Consider the following 27,166-nt stretch of genomic DNA (forward strand, 5'->3'; position numbering starts at 1 on the left):
AGAAAGTTAAGCCAATAATGATTTCTGTTCCTAGACTAAGGTCAATTCCAGTGAGTACCTGAACGCTAGAATGGAAGAAAAACTTGAATGTGTCAGTATGCACCTATTTCTCAACAGGAAGACAATTCTGGCTAAAGCTAGGGAAGTAATTTTTTTTCACACAATTTTAATTTATCACATAAAATAGACAATATTAAGACATTACAAAAAGCAAGAAAAATTATCCATCTCTTAAGCTTACTCATCAAGTATTACAATTTTTCTTGTAACATCTTGCAAAAAACCCAAATGAAATTTTAGGCCAACCCAGTATTTGGAATCACAGTATAGACACAAATGAATATTCTACCTTTTCCCCACCTAACATTATCATAACTAGTTCCTATGTTGCTACATAGTTTTCCTAATTATAATTTTAGCGGCTGCATATCATTAACGTGAGCTACCATAAGGAGTTAATTATTGGGTGTTTATGTATTATTATATTATCTCTATAATTTCACTTGTAACTAGAACTAGAAGACAGGAATTGTCTTTTAAAAGGCTTGTCTACAATCTCATTTTTCTTTTGGTTTAAAATAATTTACCTATTCAACAGTAACTGTCAATTTACTAAGAAAAAGTTTTTAACAGAATTTTCCTCTTAAGCAACTTTCCAATGGGTGCAGTTCAATTTCCCACCATTAGATGGAGCCCTATCGCATCATGCGGATCCCACAGAACAAAACTCACAAAACTTGCCTTACAGGTTATCAGCCTTCTTACTTTCTTCCTCTTTCATTGCTTTGTCAACACTTCACTATTATCAGCTCACTCTCACCTTCCCCTTAGTAAGTTGGTTTCCTCTCCTGAGACATTCCTTTCTATAAAATTACATTTTCTGTAGGAAATGGCTGACTTTTGGTCGAACGCATAGATTTTATTTTTCAGGTCAATAGCGCCTGAAGTGATGGTCTCTTAAGGCTCTACCTGCCGAGTGGATGGATGGCAGGCGATGTGAGCGGGTCAGCCATACCTGTCCTGTTCTCTGCAGGTTTGCGAAGTGAACATCAGGTATGAAGAGGACGGGCTGGGAGTGCAGATCAGGCATTGTCTTGAAGTAGGTGACGTCACTCTTCTTCTGTAACGGTATCGCTGCCAACTTCCCATCAGAGGCTGGACACGATCACAAAACCCGTAAGTGCAAGGGTCGTGGATGACTTAAGATCTCTCACTTGTAAGCTCTAGTCTTGGCTAAAGTTCGCAATGGTCTCCTATGAAGCTTCCCAAATGCCATATATGTGAACAGACTTTAAAAGCCTGCCCTCTCCCATCACCAGACCAGCAGAAAGAGTGTGCACTTGGAGTGAACACTCCTGAAGGGGTGCTCTCCTGTCACTCTCTGCACCCTAGATTTGTCTGGAGAAGGAGGATGTTGGTCTCTGGAGTATGAGAACCTCCCTCCTAGCTCTGACGTAATCACATGATCCTATTTGCTTTGCACAGGGATGGTTCACCCCATCGCCGTGGCTAGCCATAACTTGTGCTGTGCTTAGTTGCTCAGTTGCGTTTGACTCTTTGCAACCACATGGACGGAAGCCCGCCAGGCTCCTCTGTCCATGGGGATTCTCCAGGCAAGAATACTGGAGTGGGTTGCTATGCCCTCTTCCAGAAGAACTTCCCAGCTCAGAGGTTGAACCCAGGTCTCCCTCATTGCAGGAGGATTCATTACTGTCTGAGCCACCAGGGAAGCCCAGCCATAACTTGGACGTGCATATTTTACCTGCAACCCACTTCTTTCCACCCATTCCTTGGTGGACCTGGCCCGGCTGAAGCCCACCCCCCTTCTCAGCCACACTCACAATTGTTGCACTGGGTCTGGGAGGCCTGGCCTTTCCCCTTCTTCCTGTTCTGCTTCCTCTCTTCATCTCGGATTTTTCTTTCTGCTCCCTGACAGGGAAAAACAAATGCAGACAATGCCAGGCATGTTACCAGAAAGTGCAAAACAATTGTGCACACACAAGTCACAGGGATAAGAAATAAAACGTGGGGAGGGGAGGCCAGCAGCCGCGGCTCCAACCTCCAGCGAGGTCGACCGCCCCTCAGTCTACCTGATGTTGCTGACGTCCTGGGGGAGGGAGGGATCCCACTCCTCCCAAAGTCTCCCCTTTTTTGGTATCTTGCCTATCTAAACAATTCCAATTACAGAAAGGCCAGACTCAGTTCCCTATCCCAGTAAAGCCGGTTAAGTAATTTTAGTGGTATTTATTTAAAATAAAATGTTGTAGGATGACGCATTGGCCTGCTATCTTTCCTAATCATGGAGTGGGCATGAAAGTTGAGTATGAATTTCCTATAAAACTTTTCCTTTGCTCCTTGGTATGGAACTTTAAAAAATTATTACAGAAGAGGAAATGAGGTAGGGCTGAAGCAAACTACACAAGGTGTAAGATTTTGTATATACAACTACGATCTGGGCTTTAGTCTTCATATGTTCATATGCTCCTGGAAATGGCATTCAATTTGCCTTTTTGCTCCTCTGTTCCCTGTAATTTGACTTTTTCATTGGCATCTCTTGCCAACTCCATCCAAATTAACCAGCTGACCATCACCCATGTCTCTTGCCCTCTTGGTCTTCCACAATTCTTTGATCATCCTCTTCTCTTTTTGGTCACCCTTTGATGTCAGCTTTGCTGACTCATTTTCCTCTTCTCACGCCCCAAATACAGACATTTCCACATAGTTCCCTTTGCCTTTCCCTCTCTCCATTCTTGTGGCAGGGAAGTCCATCTATACCTGTATTTCCAAGGCGCTCTAACGCGACACCTCTCCCAGCCTCGACTCCTCCTACATTTCAAATCCTCACTATTTCTGCCCTTTGTGGCAGCACATTTAAAAAACAGCAAAGTGTGGACTGCTCAGCAACCTCTACCCCTAGAAAATCCCCAAGTTATCACACACAAAAGAGATAGATCTGAGAATATACAATTTAATCCTTCTGTAAAATGCACACAGATCAATTAAAAAGGAAGGGACAAGTTGGTAGAAATACTTGCTATATAAATCTCATGTGCTGTGCTGTGCTGGGCTTCGTCACTCAGTCGTGTCTGACATTTTGTGACCCCATGGACTGTAGCCCACCAGGTGCCTCTGTCCTTGGGGATTTTCCAGGCCAGAATACTGGAGTGGGTTGCCGTGCCCTCCTCCAGGGGATCTTCCCAACCCAGGGATCAAACCCAGGTCTCCCACACTGCAGGCGGATTCTTTACTGCCTAAGCAACCAGGGAAGCCCGTAAAATCTCATATAAAGTGTTAAATCAATAACATATAAATAATGATTCAAAGTTAAAAAGAAAACAGCAACTATCATACCAGTTAAAAAATGGACAAGAGTCATGAAGGCAATTCACAGAAAGGGGCACGCTAATGGTTTAGAAGTAAAACACTGAAATATAGATTTTGCTTATCAATCTGGCTTAAAAAAAAAAAAAAAAACACAATCCCAATTCTGGCCAAAGTAAGGCCATGACACAATGGAGACATGTGGCCAAGGGAGGCATCCATCATAAAGGACACGGCTTTAGAGCTAATTCTTCATGAACAAGTGATGACAGCTAATCAGATGTGGCACTTCCTCTGTGCCAGGAGAGCTCTAAGAACTTTACATTGGTAAGATTTGGATGCTTATAATAGTTTAAACGGATATTATAAATATGCATTTTTATGTCAAAAAGCTTCTACTCCAAAAAGAGACTAATCATTTACAGTGCTCTATTTTTAAGTTTTAAATTGTCACTGATGTTTATAAACCATAGAAATTCATAGAAAGAAGGAGATAAAATATAAAAATATTTCCTTGGAAAGTCTCTTCAAGATATACTAAAAGTTTTGTAGAGATTTTTGTCTAGATAAGGTATAATATTTTCAGAAAAAAATAAAGTGCTAAATGCACAAACATGACTTTGTTCAAATGGGTGTGAAAAAGAAGCAAAAGGCCCTTATTATTCATTTGTAGTTGTGTCCATGTAAGACTTTTTTCTCTGTATTTGAAGTTCTGTACAATATAGTATTGCATGTAAGTCAAAATATAGAAATGTACCTACATAAATTATAACTCATTGAAGACACATCCCAAAGTTTGTCGAGCAATTTTATTTTAAAATTAGTCTTCTGTCTTGTACAATTTATGTGAAGAAAAGTTCTGAAATTACCGTTCCAAGGTTTATATATGTTCAGTGTCAATTTTTAGGAAATAAAGCCACCTGCTTATCATTTTACAGGGGTTCTTTGATACGCCAAACCTGAAGGATTAACATAAAACACAGAGTAGTTCTCCATAGAGCCTAGTCCGGGCACCACATCTATGTAAGAAACTCCCTGCCCTCAAGGCCCAGAGAGCAGCACTCCAAAACAATTCTGATAGTATCCAAACTTAGGAGGACCACCGTCCTCATGTTTAAAATAACGCTTTGATTCACAGTGACCCAGGGCAGCTTTGATACATTCAATTATGATGAAGAACCATCCTTGAACATGACCTTCCAAGAATTCCTTTCCTTCTTTTGATTATTTGTGACCCAAAGCTTCTGGAAAATATTTTCACTCTCATTAAAATGTAAAAAAGTCTGGTTCTTCCAGAAGGGTATAATTTGCTACAAATACCAAATTTATCATTTGAAAATAATTTCCCCCACTTAGATGTTCATTATGAAGCGTTAAATTTGGAGAAAAGAAAAAAAGATGCCAGAGGATTTCCTGATTATACTGTGATCACCTTTGCCACCTCTTGAGAGGTGATGGCTATCTTTATATTTGTATTTGATACTTAAATTGTTTCTCTTAAATTTGTCTCAATAATGTGGCCTTAACCTATTTAAAGTAGGCCAAGATACCGAGAAGGTATTTTGGAAAAATATCTTTAGTTTTTTATAATCTCCAAGATAATTCTAAGCAAGAATTAATAAAGAGGGGGAAAATTCTTAGGAGAAGGTGGCTTTATTTTCAAGTTTTGAACAATATATAGTTGCTCTTTGCAGTAATATGATTCTTGCTTTTCATGAAAGATAACTGAATTAAATACAGATATAAAGATATCTGCTTCCCAGGTAGCGTAGTAGTAAAGAATCCATCTGCCAACATAGGAGACACAAGAGATGCAGGTTCAAACCCTGGGTTGGGAAGATCCCCTGGAGTAGGAAATGGCAAGTCACTCTAGTATTCTTGCCTGGAAAATTCCATTGACAGAGAAGCCTGTCTGGCTACAGTTGATGGGATCACAAAGAGCTGGACACAATTGAGTGACTGAGCCCATAAAAATACAGACAAAAGTATTGATAAAGATATAGCCATATAGCAGATCCTGAATTTTTAATTCATAAACATATGTATTTCAAAAAACGAAATTTTAATATCAAAAAAAGGGAGAGAAGTCCTTTATTTTCATCTGCAATCTTACAGGTGCATTAATTAGAAATCAACCTAGGGAACTATAAATAGTACAAAATTCCATCTGTTTTGTGGGAAATTTACAGTTTTAAAATGGAATGTGAAGAGTTGACTCATTGGAAAAGACTCTGACTCTGGGAGGGATTGGGGGCAGGAGGAGAAGGGGACGACAGAGGATGAGATGGCTGGATGGCATCAATGACTCGATGGACGTGAGTCTGAGTGAACTCTGGGAGTTGGTAATGGACAGGAGGCCTGGCGTGCTGTGATTCATGGGGTCGCAGAGAGTCGGACACGACTGAGCGACTGAACTGAACTGAAAATGGAATAGCTCTTAATTCTTTTGCTTTAGAAGATGATTCAAATTAATCTTTTGCATTTATACACACATTTGAAAGTGCAAGAACTAAAATGTCCCAGGAGTGAGTTTTGCCTGTATTTTGAAATCATGGCTACAAATATAATGACAAATCATAGCAAAAGATTTTGCATCTAGCTTATTGGAATAATTAAGAGCAGTTAAGATTAATATACTCTGCTTATCCCATGAGATTCCTTCCCTATGAGTTTCCTGATCCTCATCATCATGTTAACTAAAAAGCGACCCACTAGAGACTCTTTACATCACTAGTTCCTTGGAGTCCCTCTCATTCTAGGGCATAGTGAACAATATGGCACTCTGTTTATTCTGCATTTTATGCTTTATTTTTATTTTTAGTATTTATTACATCAACACTCAAAACAAATAATTATACGAGCATCTCTTAAGCCTTCTCTTTCATACTTTCAATTCCAGCTGTGACATAAAGGTAAACAGATTGCCCAGGGCCTCCATTCCACCCTTCCTTCCTTTTCTCCTTGTTCCTAATCTTCCTCCTTCCTTCCAAGAAGGAGATTCAGGGAGGGGGATTCTACTATTCCCCTTGAAACTTCTGGAATAAAAGAAGGGAATTCAAATCAGTTAACTGTTCTCCCATGCGTACTTTAAAAATTCCACCTTGTACATCATTTGAAAATGCTTTCTTAACATTTAATATGTTGAATTAAAGATATAAGGAATCTGAGTTTGGGATCAGACATGGATTTACACGCAGCTACTCTGCTTTTTCGCCACATGACTCTGGCGAGTTACCTGTGCTCACTGGCAATTTTCTCATCTACATAACAACTGTGTCTACAGACCTACCTGTGCCTCCTCTATATCATGGAAGCTGCCTAACTGGGCCTGAGAGGGCTGTGCTGCTCTGACAATTAGCACTAATTGAAATCATTGCAACTTGAAACGCTATCGAGATTTTAGAGACATTTTCCATTATGCCACATGTCCCTAAACTCAGTGCAGTTCGAGTTAATTTGCTTCCTTCTCTCGTCTCATGATCATCTCTGCCTTCTGTTCAGAGATGCCCACTTCTTCCTCCTCTCCAACTCTGCTAAACGACAACTCAGACATTTTAATGGCCCTATAAGCTCTTTGATCTACATCTGACTGCAGCACCGTTAAGAGTGCTGGCAATTCTGAATTAGCCACTAACCTCTTTTTCCCCTTTCTGTCTTCTCCCCAGGATCTAACTGAACTCCTACTCTTTTACATCCAGCCAACTCCCTGGCAGCTCAGTAGTAAAGAATCTGCCTGCAATGCAGGAGACTCGGGTTTGATCCCTGGGTTGGGAAGATCCCCTGGAGAAGGAAATGACAGCCCACCCTAGTATTCTTGCCTGGGAAATCCCATGAACAGAGGAGCCTGGCAGCTACAGTCCATGGGGTCACAAAAGAATTGGACATGACTTAGAAACTAAAATAACAGCAACAGCAGTTGCCAGTTTATTCAATTTTTCATATTCTCTCCCTACCCTACCCAATTGCTAAATAATTATGTCTTGATTATTGTCAGAATATATCATATTGCCATTCCTGTCTCTCCCATCATTTTATCCAAGATAAAAACACGTGGAATGCTCACTGTCAGTCCTTTTATCAATGTCTTTACAGTCATATTGGTGTCTAAACAGAATTTTTTACTAGATTCCTCGAGCAGAAATATTCCTTGGATTTTTGCCCTTTTGGTTGTTTGTTCACTGGTGGTTTTGTTTCCTTGTTTTATTTTGTTTTGCATTTGCCTGTTTTCCTTATACTTGAAAATCAGCTTGGCTGGATGTAAAATCCTTGGCTCACATTTTCTTTACTTGGTTACTTTAAATATCACTGTCTCCTGACAAGGCGCTGCTGTTGAAAAGCTTGATAATAAAAGTTTCCTTATAAATGATTCATTGCCTACCATATATAAAGTAGATGGCTAATAGGGACCTACTGCATAACACAGGGAACTCAGCTCAACCCTGTGTGGTGGCCTCTATGGGAGGAAAGTCTGGAAAAGAGTGGATATATGTGTGTGTGTGGCTGATTCACTTTGCTATGCGCCTGGAACCAAGACAACACTGTACATCAACTACACTCCAGTAAAAATTAATGAAAAAAATTAATGACCCATTGTCTATTTTATTTTTCTTAGATGCCCAAAGAATATTTTTAAAGTCCAATGGCTTTTGATATTGGCTATCCTCAATCAACTTTCCCAAGTGCCTGGTAGCTCATTAAAAATATGTTCTTTTTAAGTTTTCCTGATTTGTCCTTTTTTAGCTTTTCTTCTGTTCCATTGTTTATGTTTTCTCCCACAAAGATACATATTATATGTTTTTGCATCTTCTTTCCCTCTCTTCTGTATCTATTATTTTCTCTTAATTGTTTTCTCATTTCTTCAAGTTTTTAAAATTTTGCCATTTTATACTTGTATTGTTCTTAAGGAATTATCTTTGACATTTATTTACTCCCATGTAGTAGTCTTTACTTCTGAAACATTTTAATCTTCCACTTCTAAATTTTTTCCTGAATTCTACTATATCTCTTTTCAAGTCATTCTGGTCTCCAAACATCTCATGTCTGAGTTTTTCAAATTGTTGTTTATGTTGTTCTTCATAATTTCCATGATTTTGTTAATTTCATATTTTAAAATTTTGTTAATTCTCAGCCCATCTGAAACAGTAGGCTATAGACATAAGGACATATAATATGTATCACCTGTTTCGGGGGCATGTCTTTCTGGCATGCATCCATGGTCCACAAGAAGTTAGTCTAATCTTAATTATATTTTTCATGTAACACTGTAGGGGACTCAACATTTTTTCTGTTAGTCATTTCTAAGTGAAATGAGTAAGTTAGGATAATTCTTCTAGCTTGATGGTCCTCATGCTCCTACTCTAGCTGTGTTCACAAAGTGATAACAGAAAATCGTCCTGTATTTCCTGAGATCTCACTACTCTGTTTTCTTTCCCCTCTTCCTTTTTAATTGGAACTTCTCATTCCTTTGAACCTTTGCTTTGTTTTTGTCTAACTCAACTTGGATTCTACTCCCAGCAGCCTTTTCTCAGAGCAGGATTTTTATCCTAGAAGGGAACTTCAACTTGTAACTTTCCCAAGTTTATAGAGCCCCAAACACTCCAATGTTTTGTACCCTTGCACCCACCCAGCAGTAAATTCAAGTCTGCACACTCCATCCTTCTACCCCAGTCTCACCAGATGTCCTCGATGGCCCACTGCACTCTCTGCTATCATGGACCACTTGACAGTGTCCTGTTCTTCGGTCATCAATTGAGTCCATTATTTTCCCTCATGATGCTGACATCATACAGGTTCTGAAACTGTTGATGCTTGGTCCCGTTCACATTTGGGATTTGTAAGGGTCTCTCATCACGTAAACATGGGATTTTAATCTTTGCTATTCTAATTGATCTATCTCATACAGGGGGATTCAAGAAGACTCAAAAACTACATGTCCTCCTGAAGCATCATGTTTGCTAGTGAACATACTTAAAAGGTACTGTGTCCATTCCAAAAGGCTCTAGAGGAGACCCCATTTAACCCATAAAAGAGGTTATATTAGTATGTTCTGGGACAAGATCTACCTACCCATTAAAAACTATCCATCTATTAGATCAGTTATATCTATGTGAATCAGACTCACAGCACAGCACAATGTCAGTCATTAAATTAGTGCTAGAATGATTGACCGAAAAAAAACAAATACAGTTGATGGCTCCGGAGATAGCTAATAAGAACTGAGAATGAAAGATTGCCACTCCCACTGTGACTGGAAAGTGATTATTTGGACACCACTAGACAAGAAAAGGTGACAAGGGGGAAATGTCATCAAAAGTAATATCTAATAACAAAAATACCTTTATGACAAACTGTCATCTTTACTCACTTTGTCGCAGAAGACCTTGATCTGGCAATAAGCTCTATGAATGGGTTTATTGCTACGATTATTATAACTGTATGTATCAATCTGAATCATCAAAGGAAGTCCTTTCACTCCTTTTTGGGAGGAGAAATCTGTACTCAGGCAGTTCACGGTGATGAAAATCTGAGGGAGGAAGAAAGGAAAAAGTTCACGAGTCACCATATAAAAGATCTATTAAAAAAATGCATAAACCTTAGACTTAAAATTAGAATATTAAACAAACCTAAAAGTACAACTAAAGAATATGTGGATATTCTCACATAAAACTGATTTATTATAATTTCTAGTTATAAATTTACAACATTTTTGCTTTTATATTTAAACTTGAAACAGACAATTTAAATTTATCTTTATATCAGCAATGCCTTATTTTCCAAACATGCATAAGTTAGTTGGGTGAAACACTATCTCCTCAACATATAAAAACTGTAACTTTTAATAATTACATCGATTTCTATAATCTCTGACCTGTGGGGGTTAAAAAAAAAAAAAGCTACACAACATCTTCCTTTGCATCTTATTGCATCGAAACATAGTTGTTTGTTTACACATCTATTTTTCTTATTTTCATGAGAGTATGAGATTTGAGACAATTTTTTATTATTTTTGTATTACTGGTACTTAATGTAATGCCTAGCAGAGAATAACCATTCAATAAACATCTGATGAATGAGGTCAACGAATTTATCTAGAAAGCCCACTAGACTGAGAGTCAAAAGCCCCAGGTTTTAGTCCCAGCTCTAACATCAACCAGATCTCAGTCAAGCCATTTCTAGTTTTTGGTTTTCAATTTTCCCATTAAATCATTCTTAAACCCTCTCCAAAGAACAGAATATAAAATGCTAAGATGCTTTCAACTTGGTGAAAAAGTAAAAGAGCTGGCAAAGTAAGACATGGAACAGGAGGAGGGACGGGTAGTAAAGACATCAGCATTCTCATCTTACAACATGAGGTATCAAGAGAGACAAGCAAAATGATATGAATCTGAAAAAATGGAACTGCCCAACAGAACTAAAAATAATAATCTCATTATAAAATACTGAGAGGAATGGAAGGAGGAATACAAATGATTAAATTTATCCTCCTTTTCTATAGTATATAGACATCAATACATACCACTTTATTTATGAAGGACTAGGGATATAAGGGGGCTTTCCAGGTGGTGCTAGTGGTAAAGAACTCGCCTGCCAAAGCAGGAGACATAAGAGACTCGGGTCTGACCCTGGGTCAGAAAGATCCCCTGGAGGAGGGCATAGCAACCCACTCCAGTATTCTTGCCTAAAGAATCCTATGGATGGAGGAGCCTGGTGGCCTGCAGTCCATAGGGTCACAAAGAGTTGGACATGACTGAGCGACAGCACGCACGCAGGGATATAAGGACAGCACTTAGATTTATCTGGTGACTACATGAATAGAAGAGGCAGTCTCTGGGGAAAAAGAGGCACAATAGATTACATCCTTGATACTATTTTCAGTTCAGTCAGTTCAGTTCAGTTCAGTCTCTCAGTCGTGTCCAATTCTTTGCGACCCCATGAACTGCAGCATGCCAGGCCTCCCTGTCCATCACCAACTCCCAGAGTTCATTCAAACTCACGTCCGTCGAGTCAGTGATGCCATCCAGCCGTCTCATCCTCTGTCATCCCCTTCTCCTCCTGCCCCCAATCCCTCCCAGCATCAGAGTCTTTTCCAATGAGTCAACTCTTCGCATGAGGTGGCCAAAGTACTGGAGTTTCAACTTTAGCATCATTCCTTCCAAAGAAATCCCAGGGCTGATCTCCTTTAGAATGGACTGGTTGGATCTCCTTGCAGTCCAAGGGACTCTCAAGAGTCTTCTCCAACACCACAGTTCAAAAGCATCAATTCTTCGGTGCTCAGCCTTCTTCACAGTCCAACTCTCACATCCATACATGACCACAGGAAAAACCATAGCCTTGACTAGACAGATCTTTGTTGGCAAAGTAATGTCTCTGCTTTTCAATATGCTATCTAGGTTGGTCATAACTTTCCTTCCAAGGAGTAAGCGTCTTTTAATTTCATGGCTGCAGTCACCATCTGTAGTGATTTTGGAGCCCAGAAAAATAAAGTCTGACACTGTTTCCACTGTTTCCCCATCTATTTCCCATGAAGTGATGGGACCGGACGCCATGATCTTCGTTTTCTGAATGTTGAGCTTTAAGCCAACTTTTTCACTCTCCTCTTTCACTTTCATCAAGAGGCTTTTGAGTTCCTCTTCACTTTCTGCCATAAGGGTGTTGTCATCTGCATATCTGAGGTTATTGATATTTCTCCCTGCAATCTTGATTCCAGCTTATTATTTGTATTCAACAGAAAACTTTAAACTCACTGTTTTAAAATTGTACAGTTATGTATTATGAAATCCATTTCATCAGATGTATTATCTGACTCTTGTTTTATTTGGTCCCTTTGAAATCTTTATTCACCTTCAAACTCTTGTCCTAAAGCCTTTCATATCATAGCAACACCCCCAGAAAACACCCTGCAGAAAGCAAAGAGCCACTTCCAGGAGCTGCATTTTATTTTTTATTTTTTTTTTTTTGACCTTCTCCATCATCTTTATTATATGTTACAAGTGTACAATATAGTGTATTGTATTTAAATTTTAAAAATTGTACACCATTTCTAGTTATTATACAGGATTGTCTTTATTCCCTTTCTTTGTAGAAATGTCTTTTCTTTTTTTTTTCCTAATTTTATTCCACTTTTAAACTCTACACAATTGCATTAGTTTTGCCAAACATCAAAATGAATCCACCACAGGCATACATGCGCTCCCCATCCCAAACCCTCCTCTCTCCTCCCTCCCCATACCATCCCCCTGGGCCGTCCCAGTGCACCAGCCCCAAGCATCCAGCATCGTGCATCGAACCTGGACTGGCAACTCGCCTCCTACATGATATTTTACATGTTTCATTGCCATTCTCCCAAATCTTCCCACCCTCTCCCTCTCCCACAGAGTCCATAAGACTGTTCTATACATCAGTGTCTCTTTTGCTGTCTTGTACACAGGGTTATTGTTACCATCTTTCTAAATTCCATATATATGCGTTAGTATACTGTATTTATGTTTTTCCTTCTGGCTTACTTCACTCTGTATAATAGGCTCCAGTTTCATCCACCTCATTAGAACTGATTCAAATGTATTCTTTTTAATGGCTGAGTAATACTCCATTGTGTATATGTACCACAGCTTTCTTATCCATTCATCTGCTGATGGACATCTAGGTTGCTTCCATGTCTTGGCTATTATAAACAGTGCTGCGATGAACATTGGGGTACACGTGTCTCTTTCCCTTCTGGTTTCCTCAGTGTGTATGCCCAGCAGTGGGGTTGCTGGATCATAAGGCAGTTCTATTTCCAGTTTTTTAAGGAATCTCCACACTGTTCTCCATAGTGGCTGTACTAGTTTGCATTCCCACCAACAGTGTAAGAGGGTTCCCTTTTCCAGGAGCTGCATTTTAAAGGCCATTCAAATTTTTGATCTAATTCATTTCAGGCCATATCCCTGGTCGTCCTTTGGTAATTCATACAACCAAATCTCTCATTTTTAGTGCTATATCTATATAAAGATCTCCTTTTTCTGAGCCCCTTGCTTGGCAATAGAGAGACATTAGCAAGGCAGCACACCACATCAATCTCAGTCAAGCCCAGATGACACATCTTAGTGACATGCTAATCACAACACCTATGGACACCATGACACAGGATCTCACTTCTCTAGCTGCATCCGGAAACAAGTGCCTAAAGATGATCTAACCATAAATATGGGTATTCCATTCATTCATTCCTTTTTCATTCATTCATTCTATAAAGATCAACACAAGTTCACAGTAGTTCAAACGCAGCGTTAGACACTGGGGATACAGAAGAAAGCAGATCCGTCTCATGGAGCTAATAGTCCAAGGGGAAGACAGATGAGTAATCCAGCAATGACCAATACAGAGTGGTCAGGGCTCACCAGAGAGAGATGTGTACAGAGGCCATGAGAACACAGAATACTGAACTTGAAAGACACAGGTGAAATACACAACCCACAGAGACAATGGGCTAAGGTCAGGGATTCCATAAATACTTGTTTATTATTTAGGAAAATAAAGGCAAAGAGTAACTAGAGATGCAAATGTCAAGTGATTTAGGAGAGCTAAGTTATGAAGACCACTCAGAAGGAAGATGCCATGCTGGTTTTTCCTACTGAATTTTCAGGGTAAAAGTAGAAGATATCCTGACTGCAGAGAACATTCACTCACGCCACAGATATTTTTAGGCATCTACCATGTCTCTGAGACTGTGCTGGATACTAGCAGAGGTACAACAGTGGTCCCTGCAATCACGGAAGTTTGAGGCTAGCTTTCTCGGTGGCTCAGCGGTAAAGAATCTGCCTGCAATGCAGGAGATGTAGGTTCAATCCCTGGGTTGGGAAGATCCCCGGGAGGAGGAAATGGCAACCCACTCCAGTATTCTTACCTGGAGAATCCCCTGGACAGAGGAGCCTGGAGGGCTAAAGTCCATATGGTCACAAAGAGTCGGACACGACTGAGTGACAGCACACACACGCCATGAAAGATTACAATAACTTCATCGAACAGGTTAGAAAATAAAAGCATACTTTTCTAGAAACACTTGACTTCTTAAATTGTGATTGGCATTATTGGCGATAGGGTTTTTCTTGGCCAGAATGTATAAATAAACACAGATTTATGTCAGCAAATCAGTGATCACTCTGGTGAGCTATGCAGTTGTTCCAATTTGTGGCTGTGTATTTCATGTAGAAATCTTCCTGTTGGTGGCTATAATTGACAGAGTCCTCAACCAGACTGGTTTTTTTCCCTTTCCCTCATAAAGCCTCCCGAGTCCTGCAGGAGCCAGAAGAGAAAACTGTTCTGTATTTCCCAAGCTAATAGGATTCATGGTTGGCTCACTGATTGATCCATATGCTTACTCACCGTGGACATATACCCAGACAGACAGGAAGCAGTATTAATTGTGGCCTCGTCAGCCCAAGGTCTCAGCTAAGAAAGCTTAGCTAATGAAATATGTATATTTAAAGGGCCACTTGAGTAGGACAGATCTATGGAAATAACAGATGCTTACTGGCAATATTCTGCAACACATGCACTAACTCGTCCTTGGAGGAGCTGTAACAACGAGCCATCCAGTAGAGAAGGTCTCAATGGTGAAATGAGCTACAGCGCACTGGCCCCTACCAGGAGACAGTTAGACTTAGGTCCTCTTCATGGAGAAAGGTCCTTAGGAGAAGATCCAGTGGGCCCTCTTTGATTCATGGCAGCCTGATTCTACAAAAAGTAAACAACACAAGACTCTACCTTCTTTTTCTGCTATGTTATGTTACCAGAATTATCCTAACAAGTAGGGATTTTATAATAGGGTTGGCACTGCTTTCTTCTTGCCTGACTGTCTGACCTGCTAGCAAAGCACGGTCTATGTGCCTGATGGTATCAATTGTGGTCTCGCTGTGCTGCACTTAAAACCCAAAAGGTTGAACTTTAACTGCAATGGGTGGTAGGATGGGGGAGGAGGGCATGGAAGGACATTAACTAAAACCTAGGCTGGGACTGATAAGCATTCATTTGTTTCATCTTGCAAACCCAACCATGTCGCAGCTCTATACACAGCAGGCAAATGTGACAATGAATTTCTTGCAAGTTTATCTACAAAGCACTATTTGTAAACGTGTGTTACAGAAACGTGTATTACAGAAATGTGTATTACAGAAACGTGTATTACAGAAACGTGTATTACAGAAAGTGTATGGGGGCAATACACTTTCCCTCACCAAATGTTAATCCAAATGTCAAGCACAGAAAGTTCTTTTTAACTTTAGTAGAAGCCCTAATTATGTAAAGAAATGCTGTGAACAATTAGTCTGTCAACCAAGAGCTGTAAATGTTGTTTTCCTATAATTCTTACAGCACGTAATTTATTTTTTAGAAAAATTTTAACTGAATCAAGTGTATTCAGGCAGATAATAAATACAATTTTAATTTTGTCATTGGTTCAAAGATTGATTCCAACAGAGAGATCATTTGTAAAGGTACCAAAACCTTTTCAGAAACAGAAGCAGTCTCATGACAATTGATAATTTTTAATAAAATCACTTTTTGACACATGAATTACAACTCCCATTTTGTACACAAGAAAAGTGACTTTATCTGGGTTACAATACCTCTCAGTTGTGCATTATGGGTATAGTAAGATTTATTAAAATAAATGCAGAATTAGTGTGCTTTAGACGTGCTATGTTAACTTGATTATTAACTTCCAAGATTTTTCCAAGAGCTTGCCATTAAAATAAATAGGCCAATCTTGATCTACAAAGCAATTTGGGACTTAAAAAATCATAAGGTCTATGGTTTGATGGGAAGTGTTTATTTACCTCTTTAAACAATTGTATTTTGTGTTTTCAAGATCCCCTGATTAGAGACTAAGAAAGCTACTTATTTCCTAAGGTTGGGACTCTAAAGAGCTCTTTTACAAGAAATTGCACACATTAGCCTCCAAATTACAGGGACACGACATACATGAAGAAATCCATATTTTCACCGTAAAACACAAAGAATATATGAACGTGTTAAGCGTACCCTTGCCAGTTTCCCTACTGTTTTCTTCTCTGTTCTTAGAATTATGAAAGACCTTACAGATGGTTTTCTTACATCTTAGCATTTTTTCCCCATTTATATGATTGCGTTTGGTGCAAATGCAATGCCAAATTGAGATAGAAAGATAAACTAAAAGTAAATAATATTAACATGGGACATCTCAGTCTTAGGCAATTATTTGTTTCCTCTATGCATTCATTCATCAAATACTTACTGAATATCTTTTCTCTGTGTCTGCCATTATGCTACGAGGTGGGACATAAGAATGCTGAGACAGACTCCCTGCTCTCAGAGAGCTTGCAATTTTGTTGAGAAGCTATGAAACTCCTAGATTTCCTGATGCCTCCATTTATAGAATACCTTTAGGAAATGATTACAACCTGAATAAATATTTCTTTATTTTCTCCTACAGATACTGTGAGTAGGCACAGATACATTTTTGGTTTACTCACATATTCTACCACATCTTCCATATTCCTTTAGTACTCAATAGTCTCCATTTCCAGAATATACCAGGCTTGTTTCCAGTTGCCAGACTTTGCTATGGGCAGTGCCCTCTACCCCTAAAGCTGATCCCATAGATGATCACACTGCCTGTCCTTCTTCTCATTCAGATTTCAGTCCAATGTCAACTTTTCAGAAATCCCCGCCCTGACCATCTAGAGTTGTCTTCCTTCTCCTTCTCCCACAACGAGTAGCTCATCTTACGATGCTGCTCTTTCTCGGTTTCTTCACAGTACTGAACATTATCTGGATTTATCTTGTCATTTATCTGTTTAGTACTTAATTATCTGTCTGCCCCATGCAGCTCTAAACCCATAAGAGGAGGGGCCTTGTCTGCCTCAAGCTCCTTCTGTTCCCAATGCCAGGCTCATGGAAGATACTCAACAAATATTTGTCTAACAAATTAAGAGAAAATTACTTTTCTAAATACACAGTTCCTCCTTTATCAGTGTTCTTGCTTTCATAAGCAAAATGTTCTAAGAGCCAAGAATGCTCTGAGTCGCTGAAGTTGTCAAGATAAAATACAGCAGAGTCAGTTGCTCTGACCAGATTTATCCTCAAAAAAATGTTATCTAGCTATATATCAACAAACCCAAATCAAGCCCAAACTATATAATCAAGTATGAATGTATATATGTATGTATCATGTATGTCCATGTATATAAGCTAATGAAGATGATACACATGGATGTTACAGGAGAAACAGAAATCTAAGGTAGGGCATTGCCCTTGGGGAAAAGGGCAGCTACAACATTTCTCACTGTGGTGGGGTGTATAAAAATAGGAACTGAGGTGAGTATCTCAGGGTGTACATACTGTGAGAACCTGGAAAAAAAGGAGACAGCTCAGCCAGGAAGGATTTCCCATAGGAGTGCTGAGCCAGAAGGAAGAGAAATGGAGAAGAAGGTGCATGCTGTTCTCAAAAGAGGAAAGAGGCCAGGCTAATGGGAGAGGAGGGTTCGTGCTGAGGAGGTTCAGAAGGAGCCTGAGAAAAGGCAGCTGGGGAGGGGAGACACCAACCAAGATGCTTGTATCCCTGTGATCGAGTCACAGACACTTGATGAAGTCAAGTGTGTATCACTGAGGCCAAGGGCAGATAGACCTGTGGCCACAGTATCAACATCCAAGTTACCGAGAGGACAGAGTAAAGGCTGAGAAAAGACCAGGAGGATCAGAAATCGAGGGTCTGCATCCCTTCCAGAGGCCAGACCTCTGGAGGGAAGGACAGGAAGCTAGGTTGCTGGGGCGAGGGAGCCAGGATGTGAAGATGGGGAGAGAGCACCCAGCTGGGGAGTCTGGCAGAAGCAGGAGGATGGGCAGGAGCGCGTGCTGGGGGGTCATGCAGAGGTGTTCTCCCAGGATGGATGGGACACAGCCAGAGAGGAGGAACAGAAGGCTGCAAGGCTGTGGAAGGAGGCCCTGTGGGAGCTGAGAGCCCTGGAAACAGGGATTAAATGGGATCAGCTCACAGGTGAAGTTCTATTAAGAAGAAGGAGCTTTCTATGAAGCTGGAGGGCAAAATGAGAGGAAATCCCAGGAAGGAAAAAAAAAAAAAATGTACAAGAGGCTCAAAATTATGTCCCTGGTACAAATGCTGACACTGTGGCCTTGGACTCACTATCGAACCTTTCTGGGCCTCATTGGCCTCTTCTTTTAAATAGGTATAACAATCTCTAGCTTGATACTGTGATACTTCAAGATCACGTTTTTAAATATTTATTGTTTTTGGAATTAATTTTTATGCACGTATAGCTGCTTTACAAGGTTGTGCTAGTTTCTACTGCACACGATCTCAGTCAGATACGGAGACTGAGATCTCATTTTTCAACTATAAGATGCCATGAAATTCTTCGGCAACTTGCTATGACCACCACGGTCTCCATCTTCTCAGATACCTGGTCACCCTGCCAGTCCTGCTCTGAGACTCCAAGCTCCTCCTCGCCCCACAGCACAGTCCACAAAGTACTGCCCCACATGTACTACCTCTGCAACTGCGGTCCCCAGTTCAAGCCCTCCTTCCGACCAGACCGCTCCAAGAGCTCCCTGTCCAGACTCTCTCCAGGCATTTGATTCCACATGGGTCCAGAGTGGTTATATTCACATTAACTTGAACAGAGAGATACTTAATGAAGGTGAATTGATCTGGAAAGCACAGACTCTATCTCTGTGTGACCCTTTAAGAAGGGTGGAGTCGCAGGCTTCGCTGGGGAGAGAGCAAAGGTGAGCCCTCTGGGGCAGAACCCTCGTGGCTCTGCAGACGGCCAGTCTCGGCCACTCAGCTCTGTCACCTGAACGGGTCTTGTGAAGCAGCACCTCAGGACAAGGAAGAATCTGGATATTGTGTAACAACGGGTGGGGCTGTTTCACAAATAATGAGCTCTCAGTGGGAGAAGGAGTGAAACAGACTGAAAGAGCCACTCACTCAGATTTCTGGTTATCGGTTATGACTTTAAGCCTCTTCTATTTGTGTTTAACCCTGAAAACTTGTTTTGAGTTTGTCATAGCTGAATCTAGCACAAATTCAAAAGGGTAAACGTGGAAACCACACCCCGTCCCCTGCCAGCACTGCTCTGCAACCAACAGTTTCTTGGGTATCCGTCACAGTTCCTAGTGTATCTTCTAGAAGCCTGCTATGCAAATTCATAATCCTTTCCTTTCCAACACAAATGGTAGCATGGTCAACACAGTTCCGCAGCCTGCTTTTTGTTTCACTTGACAGGACATTCTGAAGAAAGTCCTTTCTCTTTTTTTTTTAAAAAAAAGACCATGAATATGGAGTAACAATTTCTTTAACACGAGGCTGTTTCTAGCCTCTTCGTCTTGTAAACCATGCTGCAATGCAAGCTTTCAACACGAGCACATATAAATTAGGGACCGTAAGTAAAGGCCCTGTCCCCAACAGTTTTAACCTGACCTCAGACTTCACTGAGATTGCTTTCCTCCAGGTGGCATCCTTACAAGCAGGGGTATGCTGTTCAAACGTGTCATGACTCTGCCCTCTAGGTCGCAGGTGGGAGGTCCAAGTATCTGCATTTCTAACCATTTCCCAACTTGCTGCTGCTTTCAGAGGTTCCGGCTGTGAGAAACCACCGCCTGCGTTACCCACTTCGCTGGTCACTTTCTCCTTCTGTTTTGCTCTCCCGTATCCTTCTGTCCTCTCCTTACTGACCACTCTGGCCCTCTCTGGTTCCTTCTCCTCCATGTCCCCCAAATGGGTGGGTCTAAAGTTCCCACCTTGAGCCTCTTTCACCCACCCTCCAAGCCTCCCCGTAGCATTTCACCCGTCTTGCAATGTCTCTCATGCCCCTCCACAGCCACTCTGCCTTCTCTCGGAGCTCCGCCGCCCCAGGTTCTGCTGTGCTGCCCAGTCTCTGTGCCTGCGAGCGGCCCGTCCTGCTACCTGGTGCCCCTTCCCGGCCCCCGCTCAGATGCAGCTCAAGCACCACGCCCTCCCTTGGGTCTTTCCTGATCCCACACAGCTGGCACCCTCTCTACCTGCTGAAGAGCAGGGTATGTGGTCATAACTGTATTAATCTTTCAACTTTTCATTTGCAAGCTTTTAAAATAAGACACTGGGGGAATTTTTAAATTAAAAAGTTAATAGAAATGCTTTTATAAAAATAAAATGAATTAAAAGATGAAACTTGTTTACAAAGCAGAAATAGACTCATGGACATAGAAAACAATCTTCTGGTTACCAAAGGGGAAGGAGGAAGGTGTAAATTAGGAGTTTTGGGTTAACATATACACGCTACTATATATAAAACAAATAATCAACAAGGACCTATTCTATAATACAGGGGATTATATTCACTATTTTCTAATAATCTATAATGGTTATTAGAAAGAATTAGAAAAGAATCTGAAAAGAATCACAACATATACAACTGTATCACTTTGCTATACACCTGAAATTAACACAACATTGTAAATCAACTATACTTCCGTTTCAAAAAATGGTTTGAAAACATTAAGTTACCAAAAAGTTCCTGGCTGCTAACCATAATCAAGACAAAAAGACAAGACTCAGAATGGAAGAGAAAACTTGAGAACTGGGCTACTAATCAAGTAGGTGGATGCTTATTTGTGCTCAAGAAAATTTTTTTATTTTGTGATAAAAAATAAAACACCAGGGCTACCGTCCTGTCCAGAACTCTCCTCACCCTTTAATTCTGTTTTCATTGGAGGCTTTGTCTCTTTCTTCCTCATTTTACAGTCATGTACAGAGGTGTCTGAGTTCTCAGCCCAGCCAGGATGGCCTCTGAGAGCAGCAGACACCCTGCTTGGCTTTTTGTCTGTAAATCCCCACTGCCTGCCCCAGCACGTGATGCACAGCAAGCAGGCTGCTTTGAGGGGATGCCAGCCCCTTTGCCAGAGAGGAGGCGGAAGACACTATGACCACCTACTCCCCAGACAATAAGGCAGTATGGAAAGAACACGTGCCTCGGACAGACATTCCCAGGGTGGGAGTCTCCACTCTACTGTGCATTCACTGTGTAAGCTCTCTGGACTTCAATCTCTTCATTGTTTAAATGAAAAATAATAGCCACTTAAAATACGAATATTGCATAAGGTATATAAACAACTGGCAGACTGCCTGGTATATATCAATAAGTAAGCACTGAATAAATACTAACCATGGTGAACACACACACACATTATCAGTCTATGAAATCTGTATGCAGTCTCACTCTCCGCATGCACACAAGAGTTCATGCCTGTGAGTTACAGAGCCCTCAGCAGAATTCAGGCCAAAAACCATGGATACTCCACATTCTAACAAAAGATCAAGCTGTTGATAGCTCTGGTGAGATGCTTTCCAAAGATTATTCCGTCCAAATGTGACTTAACTCCAGCTTTACGGCTTTTTCTGCCATCCATTACCTTATAAAACTGGAACAAAGGTATGGCTTTGTTTAAGTTCAATAACAAAGACTCCAGCAAATGTTTACCTTTCCCTTTGAAAGTTTCCTTCATCCACACCACGCCCTAGCAAACACATAAAAATGCCATTTGCCCTGCTTTGCAATGTGTATCTCAGCCCCTCAAGACTCCTCCCAGGAGCCTCTCAATACTTTGTTTACTTTGGAGACCAAGGAAGATGCCTTATAATATTTCTCTTCTTCCATAGGATGATCTGTTGAAACCTGGGCTCTACTTAGGCAAAACATTAGGACATAAGGGACTTCCCAGGTGGCACCCGTGGTAAAGAACCCACCCGCCAATGCAGGAGACACAAGAGACAAGGTTGCAGTCCCAGGGTTGGGAAGATCCCCTGGAGGAGGAAATGGCAACTCACCTCTAGGATTCCTGCCTGGAGAGTTCCATGAACAGAGGAGCCTGGCAGGTTTGTCCATGGAGTCACAAAGAATCAAGACTCAATTGAGCACACATGCACACACATTAAGATGTAACTTTTTCTGAATTAGTAATATCCATCAACTCCATTTCATCCTGGACTGTCTGATATGCAGAAAGAGGACTCCCTGGACTGCTGACAGGAGGTTAGGGTCAGGGAAGCAAACTAGATCATGAACCCATGGATACTCAGGAGTGTGGTTTCCTTTGACCAGTTCTTTGTGTTCCCTTTTAATCCCCCAAATCAGTATTTACATATCTCCCCTTCTCCCTGGTGTCCAGCACTGGAGTTTGGTAGGAAAGGAACACAATTCATTCAGAAGCATCCCTTTGGAAGACATGATTCATCAAGACTATCGAAACTGTAACTTTCCAAAGCACTTTGCTTGACACACAGTGGAGCCCCATAAAAACTAATTAAATCTTTAGACAAAAAAGAAGTGTTGAGAGAAAGAGAAAAGGAAGAAAGGTGAGATAAATCAGGGACAATTTTAATAGCTCTGCCATGATTTGGTGCTAAAAGTCTTTCAATAACCTTATTTTCAACAAAGAGAGACTGAATAATTTGCAGGGTTCAAGAAGGTTAGAATACTTCTATTTCCTCCAGTTTACTGCCTTTACATAGGCTGTGATCAAACACTGCTGCTGGCACCATCCTGTCTCTGATGCTACCAACACTGAGATCTGAGGATCTCAATTGAGGGGCTAGTTTCCTTCCCATCAGGAGCAGATGGAGTAGAGCCACGCTTGGCCAGCGGACCACTGGCTGTACCTGGAAAAGACAGCACTGGAAAGAGAAAGGGCTGACCCACACGGGAGGAAAAGGAAGAAATCCGGACTTCACATGACAAAAGCAAGTCACCCAATATGAGAGCTTTATTTACGTCTCACAATACGAAGCAGTTCACGACACGGACCACATCCAATGTTCCTATGTCCAGTAAAGTCATGCTCAAAATTCTCCAAGCCAGGCTTCAGCAATATGTGAACCGTGAACTTCCAGATGTTCAAGCTGGTTTTAGAAAAGGCAGAGGAACCAGAGATCAAATTGCCAACATCTGCTGGATCACTGAAAAAGCAAGACAGTTCCAGAAGAACATCTATTTCTGCATTATTGACTATGCCAAAGCCTTTGACTGTGTGGATCACAATAAACTGTGGAAAATTCTGAAAGAGATGGGAATACCAGACCACCTGACCTGCCTCTTGAGAAACCTGTATGCAGGTCAGGAAGCAACAGTTAGAACTGGACATGGAACAACAGACTGGTTCCAAATAGGAAAAGGAGTCCGTCAAGGCTGTATATTGTCACCCTACTTATTTAACTTATATGCAGAGTACATCATGAGAAACGCTGGGCTGGATGAAGCACAGCTGGAATCAAGATTGCCGGGAGAAATATCAATAACCTCAGATATGCAGATGACACCACTTTTATGGCAGAAAGTGAAGAAAAACTGAAGAGTCTCTTGATGAAAGTGAGAGAGGAGAGTGAAAAAGTTGGTTTAAAGCTCAACATTCAGAAAACTAAGATCATGGCATCCGGTCCCATCACTTCATGGGAAATAGATTGGGAAACAGTGGAAACAGTGGCTGATTTTATTTTGGGAGGCTCCAAAATCACTGCAGATGGTGACTGCAGCCATGAAATTAAAAGACGCTTACTCCTTGGAAGGAAAGTTATGACCAACCTAGACAGCATATTAAAAAGCAGAGACATTACTTTGTCAACAAAGGTCCATCTAGTCAAGGCTAAGGTTTTTCCAGTAGTCATGTATGGATGTGAGAGTTGGACTGTGAAGAGAGCTGAGCACTGAAGAATTGATGCTTTTGAACTGTGGTGTTGGAGAAGACTCTTGAGAGTCCCTTGGACTGCAAGGAGATCCAACCAGTCCATCCTGGGGGAGATCAGTCCTGGGTGTTCATTGGAAGGACTGATGTTGAAGCTGAAACTCCAATACTTTGGCCACCTCATGCAAAGAGCTGACTCATTTGAAAAGACCCTGATGCTGGGAAAGATTGAAGGCAGGAGGAGAAGGGGACGACAGAGAATGAGATGGTTGAATGGTATTACCGACTCAATGGATATGAGTTTGGGTAAACTCTGGGAGTGGTGATGGACAAGGAGGCCTGGCATGCTGCGGTTCATAGGGTCGCAAAGAGTCGGACACGACTGAGCGACTGAACTGAACTAAACTGATTCCAGTGAAAAGACCAGAATAGAAACCTTTTCCTCCGAGCACTAAGCAGCATTTTAACATTCAGGTAATTCCTCTGTGGTCACATGAGAGAGGCCTTTGTAGCACATCGAAATTGGTTTCATCTTGAAATCACTGTGAACTGAGAAAAGGGCTGTGGACAAAACTAAGGGGCCTGGTTTCAAGAATCTCCTTAGAAACTGGGGAGAAAAGGAAGCCTGTAATTAGGGTTTGTGAGCTCCTGCTCTGAGATGATGTCATCACCAGCGTTCGGTGCCAGGAATCAGAGCTCACCGCTCCTTAATAATTCAATAGGGGCTTGCCTGGGAATTTCTCATCTTGGAAATTAGCGAGCAACAAATCTACTTTGTAGATACTGGATTGGCTGTGGGGAGAAAGAAACATTGAATGACCTTGTAAGTGGGAGTCACACGAAGAAACTTAGCCCTGTAGTCCTCCACTAGAATCATAAGGATGGAACCTTAATACTTTGTCAACCCTGCCCGGTTCCCCTTCCTGTCATTTTCCAGCTGAGAAGCTAAAGCTAAGAAGGAGGAAGACACAAAACCGGCTATTCATATGCCCAGAGACCTGGCGGCCTGAGCGCCATTTCAGTGTTTTATCTTCTTTATTATCCTGTGCCCCACCCCATCAACTTCCAAACTGTGACTGCAAGGATGCTCAGAACCTCACTTACCTGGATGCTACCTAAGTCATTCCCAGGGACCCCGGGACACCCGTTCACATTACAAGAGCTGCTGCTAAGTCGTTTCAGTCGTATCCGACTCTATGTGACCCCATAGACGGCAGCCCACCAGGCTCCTCCGTCCCTGGGATTCTCCAGGCAAGAATACTGAAGTGGGTTGCCATTTCCTTCTCCAACAAGAGCTTCTAGACAGTGGGAGATGTCTCTGGCCAGCAGGTGTCATTGTGCAGAGACACTGTAGCATAACCAGCAGAACCGGTTCTGGGAGGAAAAACTCTGCAGGAATTCTGCCAGAACCACACTGCTCTTGAGACTGGCAACCTGGAGTTAATCCCACAACCTTATTTTAACAAACAGTGTTAACACCTTCCCTGGCCAAATTTTCTCCTGTAATTAAATTAAACTAAGTGATTACAGTTTCACGTTCTTTCTTTACTTCTGTTCCCACTAAAGGAGAGGTAAGAATAGAATGTAGGTCAGCAGCAAAAGACAAGAGTAGTGTTCTGGAAAAAATCCATAAATTTTGTCATCAGGTCTTGATGATGCGTACGTGGGGAGACTACCACATATGAGACTATTCTACTCTTTTAGTAAATGCACCAAAACCAAAAGTGAAAGTGAAAGCCGCTCAGTCGTGTCCAACTCTTTGTGAACTCGTGGACTGTGGTCCACCAGGCTCCTCTGTTCATGGGTTTCTCCAAGCAAGAATACTGGGGTGGGTAGCCATTCCCTTCTCCAGGGGATCTTCCTGACCCAGGGCTTGAACCTCGGTCTCTAGCATTGCAGGTAGATTCTTTACTATCTGAACCACAAGGGAAGCCAAATGTCCAAATAAAAGCTATCTTGGGAAGACACAAAAGCTATCTTGGGTTTCTCAAATGATGCTTACATGGCTCAAAGAACATTCGTAGTGTTTCTTCAGCTATTGCGTTCTTCAAAGCTGGTCTTGTGCAAATATATATATTTTTGTATGTATGTATGTTTATATTTGTATATGTATATGTAAATTTATATATGTATATATATGTACATTTGTATACATATATACATGTATTTATATATACATGTATACATATATATGTATATATGTTTGTATATATGTGCATTTGTATAGGTAAATTTATATAGGCATATATAAACTTAATAAATTATATATATATAATTTTTATCCTTGAAATGGTATTATTCAAATTGTTTGTATATATTTACATTTGGACCCAAGTGATTCTGATTTTTTTTTTAACACGTTCAAAGATCAAGATTTACTACCACTCTGTGTGTTCCAAAGGAAGGCACTGCAACTCTCTGTATGGGCACCAGCTCAACCTCCGCGCGACCTGCTGCCGAAGAACCAGCGGAGGGTGACGGAGTTGCTGACTGCCCCGTTCCTCCCTGTGTTAAGCTCCCCTGTGTCACTACTTTCCCTAACACTGAAAGCCAATAAAGAGGTAAACTGCATATTTGGTTGCTTGAGAGGGTGTGATTCAGGCATGGAAACTCAAATGTCCATGAGGACCAGGCAAGGGAAGTTCCAGGAGGGAGAAAGGCAGAGAAAGCATTCAAGAGAACACTGGTGCCTCACAAGAGCCACTCACAGCCTTGCAAACACTCGGGCTAATGTTGCTGGAGTCCAAAAGAATCTGGAAACTTGTATTAAAAAAAAAAAAATCTGATTATTAAATGCGGGTGAAATATTTTAAAATTTGGAATAAAAGTACTTAAAGTGCATTAAACCCACACACATTTATGTTCTGTGGACTATATGAAGGTGGTGGGTCACAAATTTGTGTCCTCTGGCCACACCAAAACCAAAACAACAGGTGACATTGAATGGGGCCCCGATCCCGAAGCCTCCACTGGATTTCTGTGTGGTTGTTACCAACAGGAACTCGTAGGCCAAGGCAACTGCTTCTGAGAATTCCACAATATGAAAATTATAAACAATTCCACCGTGAGAGGGACACCTTTCATGCCTTGCTTTGTTGTCATTTCATTGCTAAGTCATGTCCAACTCTTTTGGGACCCCGTGGACTGTAGCCCTCCA

At 41.2% G+C, this 27,166-nt stretch overlaps 1 protein-coding gene across 2 annotated transcripts in view; it reads right to left on the reverse strand.

The window, feature by feature from the left end:
- The window catches only part of GRHL2 (grainyhead like transcription factor 2), a 172,675-nt gene that overhangs the window by 35,310 nt on the left and 110,199 nt on the right, over positions 1-27,166 (reverse strand). For both annotated transcript variants that reach the window (XM_027561417.1, XM_027561416.1), the window contains exons 9-11: positions 9,686-9,844; positions 1,842-1,929; positions 1,016-1,155 (exon numbers count right to left, since the gene is read on the reverse strand). In XM_027561417.1, coding sequence (XP_027417218.1) covers positions 1,016-1,155; positions 1,842-1,929; positions 9,686-9,844 — 387 coding nt within the window. The remainder of the gene's footprint in view (positions 1-1,015; positions 1,156-1,841; positions 1,930-9,685; positions 9,845-27,166) is intronic.

The sequence above is a fragment of the Bos indicus x Bos taurus genome, chromosome 14, assembly GCF_003369695.1.
Source record: "Bos indicus x Bos taurus breed Angus x Brahman F1 hybrid chromosome 14, Bos_hybrid_MaternalHap_v2.0, whole genome shotgun sequence".
In the NCBI taxonomy this organism is placed as follows: domain Eukaryota; kingdom Metazoa; phylum Chordata; class Mammalia; order Artiodactyla; family Bovidae; genus Bos; species Bos indicus x Bos taurus.